General features: G+C 43.5%; 2 protein-coding genes across 9 annotated transcripts; both read left to right on the top strand.

The window, feature by feature from the left end:
• The first annotated feature begins 2,482 nt into the window (after window positions 1–2,482).
• myct1b (myc target 1b) lies at window positions 2,483–4,554 on the top strand. Its single transcript, XM_085766625.1, has 2 exons — window positions 2,483–2,700; window positions 3,782–4,554. The coding sequence occupies exons 1-2, from the start codon at window positions 2,646–2,648 to the stop codon at window positions 4,282–4,284; spliced, it is 558 nt and encodes a 185-aa protein (XP_085622751.1). The 5' UTR covers window positions 2,483–2,645; the 3' UTR covers window positions 4,285–4,554.
• Window positions 4,555–5,398: 844 nt separating this feature from the next.
• Window positions 5,399–20,549, top strand: tulp4b (TUB like protein 4b). 8 transcript variants are annotated; one of them, XM_085766619.1, is made up of 17 exons: window positions 5,399–5,490; window positions 6,257–6,549; window positions 8,022–8,117; window positions 8,232–8,501; window positions 9,252–9,380; window positions 9,522–9,683; window positions 9,874–10,054; window positions 10,156–10,263; window positions 10,369–10,535; window positions 11,803–12,027; window positions 12,187–12,421; window positions 13,317–13,440; window positions 13,585–13,729; window positions 14,406–14,499; window positions 14,595–14,738; window positions 14,866–18,314; window positions 18,550–20,549. In XM_085766619.1, the coding sequence occupies exons 4-17, from the start codon at window positions 8,250–8,252 to the stop codon at window positions 18,664–18,666; spliced, it is 5,532 nt and encodes a 1,843-aa protein (XP_085622745.1). In that variant the 5' UTR covers window positions 5,399–5,490; window positions 6,257–6,549; window positions 8,022–8,117; window positions 8,232–8,249; the 3' UTR covers window positions 18,667–20,549. The 8 variants fall into 8 exon arrangements, with proteins under 8 accessions (XP_085622745.1, XP_085622743.1, XP_085622742.1 ...); XM_085766617.1 differs by lacking the exon at window positions 8,022–8,117; XM_085766620.1 differs by lacking the exon at window positions 5,399–5,490 and having other exon boundaries at window positions 6,342–6,549; window positions 8,031–8,117.
• Window positions 20,550–21,235: the final 686 nt, after the last annotated feature.

The raw sequence follows: 21,235 nt of genomic DNA, 5'->3' as shown, positions 1-21,235 counted from the left end.
AAGTAATCAGATACTGAAGTGAACGAGTAGTTTGGTTAGGTTAGAATGGTGGTGAGGTGGTGTGTGTCTGTGTGTGTTTGTGTGTGTGTGTGTAGCTAATTAGCGCCACTTCAACACGAGAGGAAGTTACTAAAATACCGCAAAACCAGAGAAGAAGCTGCACAAGAACTAAGATGAGTTAACGCTAAAGTAAACAAGAACTTGACAACCATCAACCTCCACACAAACATTACAATACCGGTGAAACACAACGTTGCATCTGGTGTGTCATCTCTTACCACTGTGAGCCCGGCTCGATGCATGATAACTTTTCAGAGGAAGTGTCTGTTGTGTGTGTGACTGTGTTTCCTCGTTGCTAATGGTAACTGTGAAAATGAAACACGGAGAAGTGAAGTGAAGTGAGGTTGGTGACTGGTGAGCACGAGAGGCAGAGCGGTGCGGCGCGCGGCGGCGGCGGCACGCACTGCAGCTGCAGGAGGAGGAGGAGTAGGGGTCGGAAATGGACTAGTTCCTGTCCTGTTAATACAGTATTTACAGACAAAAGGCTTCATTCATTCCCCGGTTCATTTCAGCAGAGAGGAATCCCCCCGGTATGTTTCATTCACTCTCTGTCAGGCCAAATGATGATGGGGGACACAGTCAGGGTGACCAGATAGCAAAAAAAAGTGATTTTTTTTTATGTGTGTGGGACAACCCAAACCAATGCGTGGTAGGCTGGTCGAAAATGTTGATAGATTTTATCGAAGTTTTAAAAAATAAACACAGAGACTGTAGGTTTAAATCATACTAGCCTTGTGTTTTCATCCCATAATGTAAGACTGAAAAGTAACTTTCCTTGCAGAAAATTTGACATTGTCCATAAAGCACTTGTGTCAATAGGGGAGTGGGTAGTCCCAGTGACTATGGAGAAGGAGGCTGGGGTTCAAATCCAAACTGTGGTATGTATGTTTCCTTGGTTAACAATATCTGCAGAGGTTGCCGGTGTTCTCTTATAATGAAGAGGTCTGAAAAGTATTTGATATGTCAGAATCAATTATGTTTTGTCTCATTTACTAACTATCATCAGGAAGTGTAAGATGATAAAGTACCTGAGGACTCAAAACATCCAACCTTATACCTCAGTGGGTAATGGCACTGATGGAGTGGGGAAAATCAGAAATAATAGAGTTTAACAGAGGTAATATATTTCAGCTGAGTCTATAGAAGTACAGATAGTAGACAGTAATATATTTATAGTTAGATTTTATGGTTTATATGTCACAGATGTGGGGCTCTTTTATGTCAAAGCCCTTTGTAAACCCCTGTTTTCTATGCGAATAAGGACATTTCTTATTATTAGAGAGGTTTATGCACCTCCTGTTTGAGCTGGAAAACATGTAGAGTAGGATACAAGAGCAGCCAGGATTTTCAGGATTACAGCTAATGGGACTATTACTGTACTTACAAGACTGTGTTTTCACTCAACCATAAATTATACACATCATATCCTTAAAGAATATTATGTGTGCAGAGGAGAATTTGGGCCATATGAATTTATTCTCGAAAACTTTTAAGAGTTCTGGGAATAAAGTTTTGGGAATGAAATGAGTCATCACTTCAAAACATAATAAAATATGTAATAGCTAACAGTGGATACAGTCCTAAATAATGTTAAAGCTAAAGTCACTGCAATTTTCTGATCAAGATGCCCCTTCACAGAGCTAAAATGCTACCCCATAATTAACAGGAGAATCTCAACAACCAATTCTAATGCAACCTTAATCAACTTTACAGGCTGTAATATGTTTCTGGGACATCAAAAGATTTACTCTTTCATGCACATCATGAAAGCTGCTGACTGAGTATAGCCTACAAACCTGCAGTACTTGAACGCCATCTGCTGGACATCTGTGTGATAGTAACGTCCCAACTAAACATCTACAATAGGGAGGTTACCTCATTTAAACCCTCAGTTTTTTCCATGCAGCCTTATTAAAATCAATGTTTACGTCACATTAAAGAAGAGGAATAGTCAGCTGAGCTGCAGAAGTCTGTTCTGTGTTGTTATCAGCCTGAAAACTCCTGAGGTCAGGAGAGAAGTGGGAACAGCAACAATTGGAGGAAATCCCCGTTGAGACTGAGAGCTTGATAATCTGCAGACTCTCTGGTGGATAGTTAGATTTTCAAGGGTTAGTTTATCCAGAACCCTGTCAGGACACTTGGGCACACTGCTCAGCCTTTTTACGTCAGAGGAAGTGTTGTATTTTCAGTGGATCTAGTTTCTTTTAATTCAACCTCACATTCAAACTGAGTAAAGCATAAAGTACATGTTTTGTCATCATAACTGTTGCGTAATGATGTATAACATGCCTTTCATTACAAAGGAGGTGCCCAATATGGCAATTGTTTCAATGTATTGATCCCTAGGAAGTGATGCAAAAGGAAACAACCCTGTTTCCCAGTGTTGTGTCCCACACAGATAAGCAGTACACTTGCTAATTTTAAAGCCAGAAAGGGAAGGAAGCATGACAGCAAAGTTTCCGCCATAGCAAACATTGAAGGGGAGGAAAGGAAGAAAAGCCTAAAGCTTGTCTTGGAAAAAGCTTAGTGTTCATCCGTCTGCTCGGAGTCAGTGTGGGAATCTAACTCCAGGTTTTGGTGGAATAATGGCACATAATGAAACACATCCCCTTTTGGAAATACTAAAAACATTTAATCTTGGTGAGTGTATCTGCATTTGTTTATTGTGAAGATCAAGGGACCTTTTCACTTTTCACAAAACCATAGCCTTTAATGTGTCGGTTTAGCATGTTGCATTGTAAAATACAGATGTACAGAGTTGTTCAGTCGATACAACAAATGATATTTCCACATAAAACTGACTTTCTAGGTTACAATTGACAGACACATTACACTCAGACAGAAAATAAAGTGAGTTTCGGTGCATTGGGAAATCAGGAAATGAGCTCTGAGTGAAGCATTCAATAGGTTTGGAGGTTTGGGCCAAAATATATTTCTGCTATACTCAACTGTATATCTGCTGCAATGTTTTGAACCACCCAGTCCACTCAGGTTGTCTAAGATGGGCTTGTTAAACTTTAAAGTCCCCAGGCTCAAAACAGTCAGCATGCACCAGATATTTGGAACAAATTTCTGAGCAAATAACCCCCTATTTTATATCACAGATGTAAGAGTCATACCTGCAATTTCACCCTGTACTGTATGTTTTGCTCTGATTTAATTTTATTCTTTACAAATCCTATTCAAATAGTTTTTCTTTTATGTATTATCTTTGTTTCTTTGAAGTGTGTGAAATTGCCTTGTTGTGGAAAGGAGCTTTATAGACACATAAACTTGCCCTGAAGTGTAGAAAAACATGAACAATGGAATGATAATACCCAGGGTTGTGTTTAATGTGTCACAGTGATGATATGGTCAGTTTGTGCTTCAGCACAACGATACTAAATAGACCGTGAACCCACACAGCAGGTATGATGTAAGATTTTTATGTAACAAAGATCTCAGTATAGCAGCACCCAGCAATAATAAATCAATACAGCAGAGCACAGATTCCTAAAAGAAATATGGTACATGTGAGATCCACTTTGTTCACCTTGTATATGCCCAATAAGGTGTTTTTTCAAAGTTGAAACGTAGCTGAATCCACCATCTGGGGAAATAATCTCCCCCATTTTTAGAACACAATGCACCCAGCCTCACCATTTCCAATGATTATTTCCTCCCTCATTATTTCCCTTAGCTGACTCTCTCCATTGATTTTTTTTTTTTTTTCCCTTTGCAGGCGATATGATTCTCGCCTTCTGTTTATCTGTGCTTGTGGGCCTGCTGCTGGGTGCTTTGGTATATGTTCTGTTGACCTGGGCATCCAGGCGCAGGGCCACCGCCAGGATCACCAGGCGCTCTAAAAAGAAATCTGGCTCTTCACGATCAAACAACCCCACGAGTGGCCAGCTGGGCCTTTACAGGAGCACTTTTCTAAGCGTCTACAGGCAGCCCTCTCTGGAGCCCGTGGGCCCTCTGGGGAGCAAGCCCGGCCCCGATACTTCCACCTTTCGGCCAGTGCCCAAGAGGAGCAGGGCTGCCCTGGAGATGGGAGAGGACACCCAGATCAGCATGTCAGAGGACATAGCGACGTCGACCTCGTCAGATTCAGCCTCACTCGTGCCCAACAAGAGACACTCCTTCTGGTTGGGGAACAACGGGCTTAAAGGATTCCTCCCCTCACAGACTCCCCCTCCTGCGTACGACAGTGTCATCCATGCATTTGAAGAAACTTGCACTTGAAACTGTTCTGCAACACAAACTGAAAAAAAGGATATAATTCTGGGATTACTGACACTGTGACTGTGCTCTACTCTCTATAAGGAACAATTATCGCTGCATATTGTGTGATCAGACCATTTCTGTCACTTTTCAGTCCAAGGCAGTGTGTCTTTATAACAGTGTGTCTGAATAAGACTCTTACGCAACCATGTACTGTAGAGTCAGCTCAGTGTCATATTGCGAGACAGGAATGACTAGGGATGAAACTACCTATTCAAATATTTGCATTTTGTTTTCTCAGTTAATCTGTTGGTTGCTTTCTCTATCACAAAATAACAAAAACAAAACAAAAAGCCTCTGCAGTTTCCTTGGGCCTAATGTGATGACTTCAAATGTCTAATTTTGTCCCAAACTCAAAAATATCCAGTTTACAATGTTATAAAATAGCAAATCCTCACACTACTGTAGAAGACTTTGAGAAGCAAATGTTTGACCTTATAGGTAGAAAATGATCAACTATAGTTAATCAACTAATCATAAGACAAATGCAGATGTCGGTGGTAAAGATTTAAGGATACACATTTCTCTGATTGTGTGAGCAAGAGATTTATATTGATATAATATAACAATAAAGATTTGATCATGATTTAATTCTGGTGCTTGTGCTTTTGTGCAACATAAATCAGTTCATTTATTTAAAGCAAGTGCAGGGAACTTGAGAAGGTGAGCTGGAGGAGAATTATGATGAAATCAGTTTCCTTATTAATGATATTTAACACTGTGGCAGGAGGGTGGGACAGTCGGTTATGGCACATTCATCACACCAAGGTCTTGTGTCAAGAATGTCACTTGTACTTACATTACAAAGATGGGGTGAGTCCTGTGAGGTTGCCATTTGGAAAGAAACCCCCTTTTTGAGGTGAAGCAATAAATCTAGTAATTGATTATACACGGAAATCCACCAGACTTCATATTAAAACGCGTAAAATATTTGGTTAAACTGTCCATACTTACCTACAGTGACTGTTGGCAGGGTTGTTAATTGTGTAAGTGTGCTCATATAATCCAGACCTGAAGTTCGGGGTCTATTTTCCGTGCTACCTGCCTCATGGCAACCCGCTTTAAAGCCACAACCCCGAAGTGCGCCAGCGGAAAAAGCGCCTGGCAACACGACCGCACTGTGCGCCGACCGCCTCTGGATTAACACGTTCATATAACACTGGTCAGGTACGTACAGCTGCTTAATGTTTGTCTTTCCAGAAAGCCTCTTTGATTAGGGCACTTTTTTCTTTTTTTTTCATTTCCCACCGTAGCTCGCTGGTCTCGTCTGCTCGGGCTCATTCAGATTGCTGCATGCGGTCAGACGTAAGACGCCTTTGAATGAGAGCTTCAGTTGATGTGATGTAGTATAATGTAGTGAGAGGGCTTCACAGGCGAGATGATGGCTCTTTTACCTCGACTTTAAACGAACGCTGTCAGCCTGCATTCGCGTCAAGAGGACATTTTCTATAGGCTATATAATCGCCCTTTTTTATTCCGATTATTATTATTTCCATAATTTCTTTTTACATTTGAGTCATTTTCAGCTGCATTGGGATGTGTTAAAGGTGTGTTTCGTGTAGTGTAGGCTGTATAACAAAACGTTGTAAGATGTGAGTTGACATCCTCGCCAGCGCTGCTCTGGTGTTTGACGTAAAATAGGAAGAGCGGACAGTATCAGTACCCATGGAGACTGCGAGTGCCCTGATCTCTCCAATGCAGTGTTGCTGTTGCATAGAGACTGAGAAAAACTGTGAATTTCAAGGTTGATGCACTGAATGACAACGCTGCTATTTTAAGCAAGAGCCCTCTTCTCTCTCTCTCCCTTTCTCTTTCTCTCCATCTCTCCTTTAGATTGCTTTACTTGTTGAATAACGGTGTCTTTTTATGCGTCTTTGTTTGTTTGTTTGTTTGTTTTTTTCTCTCTCCCCCATTTCCATTTTCTTTGCAACAGGATTGCACAACTCTCCAAAAGCACACCAGGGAGACATGGGATGGGCCACCACTGGCATCAAAGGAGCCTCACATCATTTCATGGCAAACTCTGAAGTTAACAGCTGCTTGATTTAAATGCTTGAAAGTAGAGCTGGACAACATCTGGCTGTATGATGCATTTTACTTCCCCATAGAGATTATATAGTAAGTACCAAGAGCAGAGCAGCCATTAGCCTTCGGTGCAGCATCTGAATGGAAATATGGACACCTTCAATGGAGGAATTTTGACTCAACATGCCCAGGAACTATGAGGTATGTTGTATTTTTCTCATGTCAGAGACTAATGTTATTACAATTTTCCAGGTTACTCAAATCAAAAATGGTTACAGGCTAAAAACTCAGTATTTGGACTCAGATCATTAGATTTTTTAGAAGATACGGAATGTGTAACACCCTCAGACAGCAGAGCATTATTTTAACAGGGTGACTAAAAAAGCAAAATTGTACATTATTAAGGTTTAAATGGTTCGGCTTGTAAAAGGATTCAGCCTTTGTTAATCAATAAAATGGAAAAATCGAGCTGACTCTACTTACGTATGAGACCTTTTAGACTATTTCTTGTCACTCTGTGTCAATGCTCTGACATGGAAGCACAAGCCTGGAAATAATACACTAAATCCGATATGTAACTCATCTAAATGAACAAAGCCAGCACTGGGGAAAGGTTATTCTTACACTTCACGGCAAATGTGAAAAAGCGTTTGGCCTAAAATTGATATTTCAATAGATAAATACTTTGAGCTTTTTTATTTTATTTTGTGAATGTGAATAAATGAGAGGCAGACTGTAGCGGTGAAGTCATGTAGGCTACAGTACAGACAAATCCTGGAGCTGATCCATTGAACAACAGCTACATCACTATGAGCTGCAGCCATGGTGATTTCACTGGTGTTAAGGGCACGTTCAGTGATTCACTCATACTCATGTAGCCTACAGTCTGTTCACTTAAATGAAATTCAAAAGGGTGGATCTTCTAAAGGTTTGAGACACTAGCTGTGGAAGATGTTAGCCAGTGACATCCAGAAAAAGCCCAGATAGGTATTGTGTGTTTTGGCATGTCCAAAAGTCATTGGTAAGTATTTTATCAGGCTGTTTTTTTCTCTCTCTCTTACATTTGGGCCTAAAATTTGAATATTGGACCCATCCAACTCAAATGGCCATGTTCAGGTCAAGTTAACCAGTAATTTGTAGTCAGAACAACCTCTCCATAAGGTCAGTTTAGTAGCTATTCTGGACTTTTTTATCATTTAAACAGAAAATGTCAAGAAGACAAATCGAAGAATTTGTATTTTAAAGTGAAGGTATTTTTATCTGGAATATATCAATCCTGGCACGCCTTAAATATGAACTACCATTGCACAAAGCTACGTGTTTTGTTTGTTATAGTAGCTGTTCTGGAGCTTTTGGCCCCTATCACATGATCTTCATCAGCAGAAAGAGTTTTTCTGAGCTCTGATTTCTCATCCATACTGGCTTGAAACATGAGATTAAAGTTCATTCTTAACCTTTGGGGGAAACAAAAACAAAAAAATCAGATCAAGATCCATTTAGTAGCCATTTTGGAGCTTTCAATCATATCACACCAGCTTCCTCTGTTGAGGGAGATGGTGTGATGATCCCATGTGAAGAATGAACTTTCAGTCTCGACTATTTCATGTTTTGCTTCACTGTACTTCTTCTCATGATGTTATTCCCCGTTGTTGCTAATGGATGCCCTACCTGAGTAACCACAGCCCAGCTTCCTGCTGACCATGACAACAGCCAGCGATGTACGTCCCAAAATGTCCTGAGCATCACTGAAAAGCCAGTTTTAAGTAAAAGTAGGGTCGCAGACTGACACAAACTGTAAATGTACATTATCCAGTTTTATTATAAGGTCAATTACGGTGTATACAGCGGTTTCAATACGCCTCTTCCTCTGCTCTACCCAGCAGCCTGGTCACTCAGTAGGGATGTTGGCTGCCGTGGAACATGGTCCCATCCTCTGCAGCGACTCCAACATCCTCTGCCTCTCGTGGAAAGGCCGGGTCCCCAAGAGCGAGAAGGACAAGCCGGTGTGTCGGAGACGGTACTATGAGGAGGGCTGGCTCGCCACGGGGAACGGGAGAGGAGTCGTTGGGGTGACGTTTACATCGAGTCACTGCAGGAGGGACAGGAGTACACCTCAGAGAATCAATTTTAACCTGCGAGGACACAACAGCGAGGTGTGGTTTTGTTTTTTATCGAAAGACTTAAATACATGAAAAGCAAATCCACAAAGAAAAACATAATTTTTCTTGCTCTTAAGTCATTTCCTTCCCACACAGAAAACTTTGAAACAAAACTGACACACATTTCTAATATTCACTATCCTCGACGATAAGAATAATGAACAAAATGAGATAAGACTTAAATGATCTCTGTAGGGAAAGTGAAGAGCTGCAGCAGCATGTGATACAGTATAAATTAGTGAAAGAAGTTAAATGTAGCCATTCATTACGATAATTAAATCTTGATATGAAAGTAGAAATGAGATTGGAAATTAAAATGTAACAAAAAAATGTACAGCGTTAAAGTGTAGAATGAAAATCTCACGCATACGCTGTGCAAAATAAATAAATAATATGTTGTATGCAACAATATGTTATCTGTACATCATGAAATACATTCAGGAACCTTATGTTCATGTTTGCATCTGTGCATCAAAGTGTTATATATGTACAGAAAAGGTGACAGTGTGCGCTATTGTTGTTATTATTAGAGCATATGTACTGGGTTGAAATGATTCATTTCTGTCTCTCTATGCAGACTGTCTTTCCTGCTGCATTGCACTTCCTTTTTTTAAACCACTTTCGGCCTAAAATGCTTTTTTAGCATTATGCTCATGCTGGATATTAATCATGGATGCTGGTCTGTGCAGACAGCTACCTGTGCTGGTGAAAAATAGTAACAGTCAGTGTTTTGGGCCTTTGCAGGTTGTCTTGGTGCGTTGGAATGAGCCCTTTCAGAAGCTCGCCACCTGTGATATGGAGGGAGGTATTTTTGTGTGGATCCAATATGAGGGAAGATGGTCGGTGGAGCTGGTCAATGACAGAGGAGCCCAGGTGAGTAAGGAGAGCCCTGGGAGTGTAGATTTAAAAAACAAACAAATGCAAAATACATGTTATGCGTCTGCGAAAAAACAGACAATATAGAACAAAGACAGTTTTTTCACATATACAAATTTGTATAAACTTTTCGTCCAGGTGAGTGACTTCACTTGGTCACATGATGGCACTCAGGCCCTCATCGCATACAGGGATGGCTTTGTGTTGGTTGGATCAGTGAGCGGACAAAGACACTGGTCCTCCGAGATCAACCTGGAGAGTCAAATCACCTGTGGCATCTGGACTCCTGATGATCAGCAGGTACCGATCGTCTTGCACCAAACTGCATCGGCACTGAGATTACTGTATTTTCCCCCAGTTTCCCCTAAACACAAGATTTTAAACTTATATAATGGACTTTTTTCTTTTTTTTTCGCAGCTGTTCTAGGCCAAGCTCCTGAGCTCATTCACCGTGTCGTCTGTTAAACTTTAATGTACAATGTCCCCTCAGGTCTTGTTCGGTACAGCAGATGGTCAGGTGATAGTGATGGACTGTCACGGACGGATGCTCGCCCATGTTCTGTTACACGAGTCCGACGGGATCGTGAGCATGTCCTGGAACTGCCCCGATTTCCTGGTGGAGGACAGTACGGAGAGCGACACCGACTCCGATGACAATATTCTCCCTTTAGGTACCAACACCCCCACCCCCTTGCAGCTTGAAACCTTTTGTTGACTGTGGAGATAAAACTTTGACTTCTTTTTTCTTTCTTTTTTTTTTAAAACTTCCAAGTGCGAAGAGTTAAGCCTTTGTTGACCGTCACCTTCTTGTCAGGAGATATTAGTTTAATGAACAACTATGATGACCTTTCTCCTGCTGTCATTCGCTCAGGGCTGAAAGGTAAAAAACAATAGTGTCATTTACAAGTGTTCATCGTTTGTTGTTGTTGTTGAGTGCATGAATTGTGTGACACATACTTTTTTTCCCCTACGTCACTCCACACAGATGTTGAGGCCCAGTGGTGCTCCCAGGGAGATCTGCTGGCTGTGGCTGGCATGGAGAGACACGGGCTCCCTGCAGACTCTGCATGTGTGTCCATGATGAGGAACGCCCTCGTTAAATTCTACAACGTCCAAGGGGAGCACATCTACACTTTGGAAACACCGGCACAGGTTGGTCCTATGTAAACTTAAAGCAGAAGTAAGCAATATTTTTGTGTTAATATACAGTAAGTCTTAAATAATTATATCTTCCGACAGCAATCACTTACATAGAGTGTTTGGACCGAAACACGGGTCTCTCAGTCACTCTGCTCTGAGCCTCCGAGAAAACTTTTCTCGTATCCTACAAGTTTTATCCAATGAGGAGAGAGAACGGCATGAAGGGCTGTGTGTGCAGCCAGAGCCAGTCTGGTGCAGCCAAGGGATGCGCCTGAATGTGGTGACGTAGGGACGAGGGCGGTCATGGTGCGTTCAAGGCAACTCGTAACTCGTGTTTTTCCGACCTGTGAAGTCGTACCAGTTTGATCTGGTACGAGTTTACAGGTCGGAAGTTACGAGTGGCCGTTACAGTGACTTTCACAGGTAAAACAGGTCGGAAAAACACGAGTGGGTTGCCTGGAACGCTACTAAGTCGTGACTTGAAGCTGTAATTTACGGTTTCAAAAGCCTGCCTGGAACGCAGCATTAGCCAAAACGACCGGATCGCTTACTTCTGCTTTAAGGGTCCAGTAGATGTTTCTCTGGGTAACATGATGGTGTTTGTCTTCCATCAAACGCCTGAAAGTCAGTGTTTATTTTTGGAAACCTAACTCTTTTTTTTTTGCATAAAATGGATTATAAAAATAGAAAAATATGGTATAAATGATAAAAAATCTTGTTTATTATCTACTGCAGGGGTGTCAAACATGTGGCCCGCGGGCTAAAACTGGCCCGGCAGGGAGTCCAATCTGGTGCTCAGAATGAATTTGCCAAGTGTGAAAATTACATAGAAGGCAGAAGAGGCATAATATTGTTGAAATTGCACATGTATTTTTATCAAGAAATTTCAGATTGTTCATAATATGTTTTGTAAAAGAATAGTTCATTAACTGTAAACATCGTATAATACAAAGGGAATAGCTTATCATGCTATTATTTTACTGGTCTGGCTCACTTGAGATCCAATTGTGCTGTTTGTGGCCCCTGAACTAAAATGAGTTTGACACCCCTGATCTACTGTATTGTGCAGCTTTAACATTGTCATTGGTGGAAGTTTGAGCCCCTAACGAGCCCTTTTTTTGTCTTCAATAACATTTATTTCTACTGAAAAAGTGTTTGAATAAAATAGCAAAACAGATGAACAAAGAATTGAAGGAATGAGTGTAACTCCTTCCTGAGAATTGAGAGCCCAGTGTTGGTAACTGTAGGAACTCTTTTATTGTGAATGTCTGTTTTTCAGAGGCCCATCACCACCATCTGTTGGGGTCACAGAGACTCTCGTCTGTTCCTCGCTTGCGGGCCGGCGCTCTACGTGGTGCGTGTGGAGCACAGGGTGGCCAGCCTCCAGCTCCTGTGCCAGCAGGGCATCGCCAGCGCCCTGCGAGAGGAGAAGGATGTGGGGAAACTCAACATGCCCTCGCTGCTCTGCTCTTACGTCACCACTGCTTTCATACCCACCATCAAGGTGCATTGATCGCCCGCTCAAATGACTGGACACAGACAATCACAAGTCAACTTCTTACCAACTTTTTTGCTGCATTGCGATAAAGTGAAACTGCTGACGGTGACTTGTTTTCATTCGAGAGTCCAGAAGTCTTACAGCCTTTTCCTCTCTTTGTTCTAGCCCCCAATCCCTGACCCCAACAACATCCGCGACTTTGTCAGCTATCCCACAGCTGGGAATGAGAGGCTCCACTGCACCATGAAGAGAGCCGAGGACAGCCCGGAGGCAGGCGGACCCTGCTACACTCTCTACCTAGAATACTTAGGAGGGCTGGTTCCTATTCTCAAGGGAAGGCGCATCAGCAAACTGCGGCCAGAGTTTGTTATTATGGATCCAAAAACAGACAGCAAAGCAGGTGGGCTGTTACTTAAATTAGAACACAACACATTTTAAGAGCAGAGCATATAGTATCCTATATCTATCCAGGGACTCGGTGTCGTTCCAGTTTCCACCCACCAGAACCCAGAAATGCTACTAATATCATATTTAACGTTGACATTTAAATTAATTGTCATTTTTAGGAAGAGTTTTGAGCTTCAGCTGTAGCTATTTCCTGCCTGGGCCAGTGACGATGACATGGATTTCAATATATTAAAAACTTTAGGATTTTTGAGTTGTGACAGGAACTGAGAAAACAGAGCACTTACAGTAACACAGGGGCGCAGGATTAAAAGTGCGAAAATGTGTTTTTTATAATGTGTTTTTAACTTAAGGCAGCTTGGGCATCTCCATAGAGCTAAAGCACAGAAATTAGAGTGGGATCAATCTTTCCATCTATCCATGAACAAGATAATGAGGATGTATATTTTCCAAAAGCCTCTTTAAGAAAGGCAAGTTGGATTATGAGCCTCTGAAACCGTGATAGTGTGCACACGTGAAGCAGAAAGAGAGCACCAGTCGATATCATGTTCTGCGCTTTCTCGAAATAAAATCGGCGCCTGGTTTGTCTCTTTGAACTTGTGTTCCTTACTAAAATAGCATATTCATGCTGTGTGCACGTCATTCACCTTGAGTAAGAACAAAAAACAGACTCTGGTGATGACTGCTCATCTCTGATGTAACATGGTTTCAGGCCTGGTGCAGGAATAGTCCGGGTCACGACCTGGCTGTACTGGGTTTCGCATCAGGCCTGTGGTCCAACCAAACACTGACTACAATGTTCTTTTCCCCGTGTTGATGTTCACTGCCACGTTCATACATGTTAGGATGGAGGAAGCCTCACCTTTTGCTGTGTTGTGTTTTCTGTCCAGAGGAGGTGTGTGTGAATCCCATGATCTCCTACACTGACAGCTGCAACTGTTCTGACTCCAGTGACATTGAGTTAAGTGATGAGTGGGTCGGGAAGAAGTCACCAAAGTTGTCCCGAGGAAACAGGTCACCTAAACTCTGCTGCATGTCCGAAACTACAGTTACACACCACACTACAGAGTCCAGAGCCACAGAGCTGTCTGCAGATGTTTTATTGCTTCCGTTTGGTTCATTTAAATTAAATAAATAATCACCTATTGTGTTTTAAAGGATGAACATGGATTTGAGGAAATCTCCCAAACTATCCCGCGCCAATCAGGAAGGCCAACGGTCGCCACGGTTACCAACAAAGAAGCCTCCAATTCGGTCTCCCAGTTTGACACGTCGAGAGTTTTCTATGGATGGGATCACAGAGGTGTGAAACACTGCACATTATACCTAGTTTTTTTTTTTTGTCGTATCTATCAAAATGATAATAAGTAAGGAAAGTGATATGTGCTAAAAACACTATTCCCTTAAAATGTTTTTCTATATTTTATTTCTTTGATGTTCTAACAAAAAACTGATAATTTTATGTGTATACAGTTATCTCTGTTAAAACGAGGAGTTATTTTTTGGTTATAAAAGAGTCTCATATTAATGTGGATGAATCTACGTTACCCACACTTGTTAATAGGTCAAATTTTGATAAACATATTGTTTTTTCTTTATAGTTATTTTAATATTATTATTAGTGGTCGGCATTTCCTAGTTTCGGTTTCGCGGACAGCCAGACGCTGCCCAGCGGGTCATGGGAATAACGCCGCCAAATCGCCGCTAGTTGGCATCATTTATGGTCGGAACTACGATGGTATCTGATCGTCTTCGAACCTCCGACTTTTGAATGAAAACAGTCTTGGCAAATGTTTTCGCTTTCGTCCATCTTGCGCCAGTCCAAGAATTTCACCGTGCGTGCGGAGGCTCATAGGAAATGTAATGTGAAAACACTTCACTTTCCAAAACTCCTCGTTGTCCCATCTAAGATCATGCTGATTATTCACATTTTGAAATTTTGTCTTCAGGTCTTATTCACCATTTTCTCTGTCTCACAGCACAACTATCTTGCTCAAGTCACATCCAACATTTGGGGAACAAAGTTCAAAATCGTTGGACTTGCTTCGTTCCTCCCTGCTAATCTCGGTGCAGGTAGATGTCAAACAAATTTACACACACATACAGTATCATCATAGTGACAATTATGGCAAATACAACACTCATCATAACTCTTCTCTATAATGCAGTTATCTATAAGACCAGTTTACTTCACCTGCAGCCGAGGCAGATGACAATCTACCTTCCAGAAGTGCGGAAGATCTCTCATGACTTTATGAGCCTGCCTGTGTTCAACCCTAATGTGTTCAGTGAGGATGAGGACGACTTACCAGGTTTGGATGAATAAAATTAAAGGACATTGCTTTACATGTATTTTTTACTGACTCACTGTATTCTACATATTTGATATGCTGAAACCACCTTCACAGTTCTCCTCTGTTTTTTTTTTTTTATGTTAAGTGATGGGGCCATCTGGAGTGGCAGGAGACAATCCTCCCTGCACGGTCAACATTCCCATCGCTCCCATCCACAGCCCGGCTCAGGCTATGTCCCCGACTCAGAGTATCGGCCTGGTTCAGTCTCTTCTGGCCAATCAGAATATTCAGCTGGATGTCCTGACCAACCCCACAGCCACTGCAGCGGCAGCGGCTGCAGCAGCCGCAGCGTCCGTCCCCGTCAACGATCACAGCCAGGATGCGGTTGCGACACCCTACCCAGTGCCGACTAGATACTCCAACCCCGGTCAGGTGATCTTAAACGGGCTGGAGATGGGTCCTCTTCTACCTGGCACTCTCCCGCCCCCGCCTCCACCTCATCATCTCCCACCGCAGCCTCACCCACAGCGCTCTCATTCCCAGCAGGCTCGCCAACAACAATCCAAACAGTCACAACAGATGCAGACGCAGCAGCAGCAGCAACAGCAGCAGCAGAAAATGCATCTTCATCAACAACAGCAGCAGCAGCAGCAGCAGCAGCACCATCATCAGTCCCAATCACAGCAGCAGCAGCAGCAGCAGCAGCAGCAGCAACAGCATCATCAACAACAACAACAGCAGCAGCAGCAGCAACATCAACAATTACAGCAGCAGCAGCAACAATTACAGCAGCAACATCAACAACAGCTACAGCAACTGCACCAGCAGCAGCAGACGCTCCATCAACAGCAGCAACAGCATCAACACCAGGTTCAACAAATGCAACAGTCTCAACAAGCGGTGTCGTCGAGCCAACAGTTCCAGCACCAACAGCAGATCCAGCACCAGCAGCAGCAGATGCAGCTGCAGCACGAGCAGATGCAGCAGCAGCAGCAGCAGATGCAGCAGCAGCAGCAGCAGATCCGCCAACAGATCCTGGAGATGAGGCAGCAGCAGCAGCAGCTCCAGCAGCAGCACCAACAGATCCAGCAGCAGCATCAGCAGATGCAGAGGCAGCACCAGCAAATGCAGCAGCAGCTGAAGATGCAGATGACGCTGCCTCCTCCTCCGACCGGCTATCCGACCATTTCCTTACAGCAGATTCATCTCCTGCCTCAAATGCCTCCTCCCTCCGCCGAGCCCGGGCTGGACAGGGGCGAGCACGGACACACTCTGAAGCCAAGTCTGCCGAGGACTTTGCCCCCATCCTTCAATGACACCGATGTGTCTGTGGAGATTCAGATGAGGAAGGTGAATCCTCCTCCTCCGTATCCAGGCACCGTGGTGTCTGCAGCCGCGGCAGCAGCAGCAGCCACGGCCGCGGCTACGCCTCAGACTCTTGTCACGAACTGCGACAGCCCGAGCGTCCTGGCACCCGACCCCTGTCTGAAGAAGGATGACTTCCTGCTTCACCCTATGACCTTACAGTACCCGACACCTCTGGGGTACGAAAGGATCACAACCTTCGACAGCAGCGGCAACGTGGAGGAGGTTTGTCGGCCACGCAGGCGCCTCATACGCAACCAGAACACGTACACCGTGCACGGCATAGGCGGCTCGGCCACACTCAAAGTCACGTCCTCTGAGAATAAAAAAATTCAACTTCCATACAGCTCGGCAACACTGAGTCGCCTCTCCGTCCCTCGGTACTCCATACCAAGTGGAGACCCTCCTCCTTACCCTGATCCAGCCAATCAGGTAACTGCCACACTCCCCCCTCCCCAGAGGATCGATAATAGTCTGATCCATGCCACGCTACGTCGCGACCGAAGGGACGTCGGACTCAAAGTGCCGACGATGATGGAGAACTCGAGGACCCTTCCCACCAAGGCTAAAATGAACAGTGCATTGGCGCTGACCTACCAGCAGAGGGTGCCCACTGCGTTGTACACGTGCACACAGTGCAGCAGCAGCAGCAACAGCACCAGCGTCAGCGTCTCCGGGGGTGGAACCACCAGTAGCGGCATCGCAGGCGGCACGGTGGTGAGGCAGGACTTCCCACCAGGAAAAGGCGCGCATCACAGTACGATTATCGTGCACTCCAAAAGTACCTCGCCCCTGGCCTCGCAGTCGTCCTACAGCCTGCTGGGCGCCGTCGACAACAGCCGGGACAGGACGGTGTACGTCAACTCCGCCTTCACCGAAGACGAGACCCTCAGTCAGCAGTGTCACCTCGAAAAATCGGTACGTCAGCTGACTCTCGGCGACGTCAGTTTGACGGTGAAACGCCCTCCGCCTTACCAGTGGGACCCCTCCACCACGGAGGAGTTCTGGCTCACCCCGGAGCAGACGATGCTGGCCCCCCCGCCGGGGCCTCATAAACCCCCTCCGCTGATCATCAGTCAGGCTCAGCACTTGGACATGACCCGGCTTCCTTTCGTCCTCACGACTAAACCGCCGTCCAGTCCGAGCACGAGCACCCTGACTTTCCCATCAGGTTACCAAATATCGCTCTCACCTTTCCCTCCGGGTGTGGGTCACGGCGGACCCCCACTCCAGACCTTACAGAACCCTCCGCCCCAATGCTCTCCCAACGATGTGGTCGGTGCGGTCCCCTTCGCTCAGCAGGATGCCAACTTGGTCCTGCCGCCCGGTTACCCTCCGAATCTCGCCAACTTGGCCTGCTGCCCCCTCCCGCCGATGTACCCCGGAGCCAGCTCGTGTGCCGGACTGCAGCTGCACCCGGTCAACCTCCACCCCTGGAACCCTTACCCCTGCCCCCCGCCGCCCATGCAGGACCCTCCCGCGCCTCCCCTCCCAACCAAAACTCATCAGATTTTAGAGAAGCCGATTCTCTCCCCACCTCCCCCGACGGGACCGCCGCCGCCGCCCCCTCTCCCGCCTCCTCCGCCTCCTACTGAGCTACCGCCATCCAAAAGTGCCACAGAGGATCTAACAGAGTCTGCAAACAACTTCCCAGAGCCGTCGTCCCTGAACGAGAGCCCCGTGCCGCAGGAATCGGAGCGCTTCAACAAGAAGAGCCGCAAGAGGCTGGACAGCAGAGCCGAGGAGGCCAACATGACCACCGTCTCCGAGGGCAAGTCCAGAAAGGAAGGGCGAGCGCTCTCTGACTTCAACACACTCATTTCCAGCCCAAGGCTCAGCAGTAGAGAGAAGAAGAAGCCGAAGGGGCCGAGAGAGCAGCTCAATAAAACCAAGAAGATGAGCAGGACCACCAACGAGTTCCAGGATAGTTCAGAGAGCGAGCCGGAGCTGTTTATTAGCGGCGATGAGCTCATGAACCAGAACCAGAGCAGTAAGAAGAGCTGGAAGAACAAGCGCAGCCTACGTATGGCCAGTGAGCTGGAGGAGATTAAATGCCGGAAGGCAAACGAGAGGGAGGACCGCAGTTTAGGCAGCCAGGGATTTGTCTATGTTATGGCCAATAAACAGCCGTTGTGGAACGAAGCCACGCAGGTCTACCAGCTGGACTTTGGAGGACGAGTCACCCAGGAGTCGGCAAAGAATTTCCAGATAGAGCTGGACGGCAGACAGGTATTATGATGATACCACTAAACTGAAACTGTAAATGAATCTACAGTATAAGCAGTTTGGCAGGAAATAATTCAGTTATCAGAAATATCAGACAATGTGTTGCATTTCTTTCTTTAATGAGATAGTATTCAGACTGTCCTTGGGTTTGTAGACAGAAAAATCAATTCACATTGTTTATGTGTTGGTCATTATTCAGTGATTTTTAATTTGTATGCTTCCTCTCTGTCTTGTGTAGGTCATGCAGTTCGGGCGAATAGATGGCAATGCCTATATCCTGGATTTCCAGTATCCTTTCTCAGCAGTGCAGGCATTTGCTGTCGCCTTGGCCAATGTCACTCAAAGGCTGAAATGAAAGAGAAACAAAGGTTTATTTTGTGTTGTTGTCAAAGACGACTAGTTCAAAAGAAGCCACTGTGGTGTCACTGTGCACCCGGAGCGTGCAGGCTGTGGCAGCGAAGGCACTGGTTTGTTGTGGAGATTAAGATACAGGGCAGTTTTGCACATGCAGATAATTTACAGAGGCCTGTTGAAGGGAAAGTCAGTTAAGGTCAGAGATGATGAAAAATATATCAGTTAATCTATCATTTCTAGTTTATATATTGAATGTATCGCTAATTTTATTCATTATTCAAATGTTATTTATTGGAATACACATATACTGAAAAATAAAAGGTAAATTACAGGTTGGAGTGAATTTATTTTAAAAGCAGCCTGGAGATTGAGTGCCAAAGACAATTTCCCACTCTTTAAATGCTGATTAGTAAAGCTATATAAATGAATTTAACATTTTTGGTGTTTATAAAAAAAAATAGACGCAGCCAATATCTTGCAGCAGCATTCAAAAATTGCAAATAAAATTTCACTAAGCCATACCACATCAGATACAAACACTGCACTATTTCAATTAAAATTTCAAGTGATGAATTAAATTAAGACTGCGGTTTTGTTATGAATATCAAATATTATTGTCAGTGCTGTGTAACATTGTATCTCTATTGTTCATTCAAATCCCATTTATTTCTGCTGAACATGCATTAGAAGAGTAAATAATGATTACATATATTAATTTTATAAGTGCATTGTGAAGCGCTGAGTGCACTTTACCATAGTTTGTATATTTTCTAATCCATGTTACTTCTATGAAGTGGTGCGATGAACATAATAAATCATATTCTTTTGGCCATAATACTGCAAATCCTTATTCTCAGCCATTATAATCTGATGATATGTTCATTTTTATCATGTGTAAAGTTAAACGCAATTTAATTTTTTATCACATTTGATTTCACAATGGCTGAATATGTCAGTAATGGTCTAGAGTAAGTCTATGTGTGCCAGATACAGCCGAATGTGTTTGGCTGAAAGTGTCGGTGAGTAGGGAAAATAGTGATAAGTGATCTCGTGATGCTCCCATCCCCAAAACAGAATAATCTGTGTGCAGTAAAGATTGAGATCTCCTCAGTCGGTCTCACTTGGCTGGCTCTGTGTTGTTTCCATTGGGTGTTTATGATGCTACTTGAAAACTGCATTTGAATGTGAAGTACAGTAGTTTGCCTCCTTGGAAAAATCAGTGCTGCTTTAGATAGATAGAGCTTGTGTGCAGTAATGCTACCTACATAGAACTGATGTTGTACTTGCAAAAGAAAATATAACGCTGCTTGCACTGTGTATTTAGCAAATGACCTACCGTCATTATATGCTTAGAAAAATGTGCTTATATGTTGCTAATTTAAGTAATTTTGTACATCATCTTTTGCTTTAACATGGTACCAAGAGTTTTTTTGATGTAACACTACAAAAAAGAACGAGAACAATAAACTTGCAAAAACAACATATTCATAAAGTTGTTAAGATAAACTGTTCGTTGTAGGAGTGAGAGTCATGTAGATTTGGTGCTAATGTATAAAGAAACAAATGTGGAAATTCAGGATATTTGTCATTTGTTATTGGAAGTTATACTCTAAAGAAAGTATTTTGAGAGAAAGAGAGAGACTACAGGAGAATTAGCGTATAGAGTTTTTGTTTCAGAGCTTTTCATCCAGTGCAGCTTCAGAGACTTCAGCGACAGTATGTGTCAGTTATCAGCAATACTGCCTAATGAATAGTTGATTGCCTGATTTCTTTTTTTCTCTTATCTCTTATTTTGTGAAGGAAAACAAAAATGATAAGACCATAGGTTTACATGGACCTATAGGCTGGACAAAATGTAATAAAAACTCTATTGTTCCAAATGTTTTTTGTTGTTAATGTTTCATTTCCTGTCTGTATTATTCACTCTGATGCAATATCCCAGAGGCCCACACTGCAGGGTTCACTCCTTCTGCTGGTTTTGCAATTAAAGAATGGATTGTGTTTTGCAATATATGAATGGATTTTGGTGAAGTCATCCAAAAAAAGGATGAGATGAATACAGACTTGCAGAGCATCATTTCTTTCTTCTTTTTTTTTTAAAGAAAAATGTCAGCGTTAAAGGTGCATTTTTACTCTTTTTTTTTGCTGAAAGTGTTAAAGGGGTATACATTTCACCTGCTGTTGAACTGTTTTGCATTACACAGAGAGGTTTGGCTGTTGTACAGACCACACCTCTTCGACTTGAATGCAGGTCAACCACGTCCAGCAGGCATGACACCTGATAGCTTGTTTTTTAATTCATAAGGGAGACTTCTCCAATTAACTATTTGACATATGTTCTGGAAAAACACAGACCCAACCAGACCAAAATCCTTTAAAAGACACACCAGATCGATTATCAACATTACTGGTGGTGATTGACATTGAATTTCTAAGTGTTAAATTCAAAATTAGAAACAAGTAATGTGTGGCTCAGACAAACTGTAGAAGTTACACACCCCGATAAGTTTCATGCTGGATTTTCTAAAACCTGGCAACCTCACATTTGTTATTATTGTGTTCAAACTGTG

This window comes from Trachurus japonicus, chromosome 22 (assembly GCF_045865225.1).
Source record: "Trachurus japonicus isolate A0001 chromosome 22, Traja_1.0".
Lineage (NCBI taxonomy): Eukaryota > Metazoa > Chordata > Actinopteri > Carangiformes > Carangidae > Trachurus > Trachurus japonicus.
Note: the sequence above shows the minus strand (reverse complement) of the source record. Positions and strands in the feature narration are given on the sequence as shown.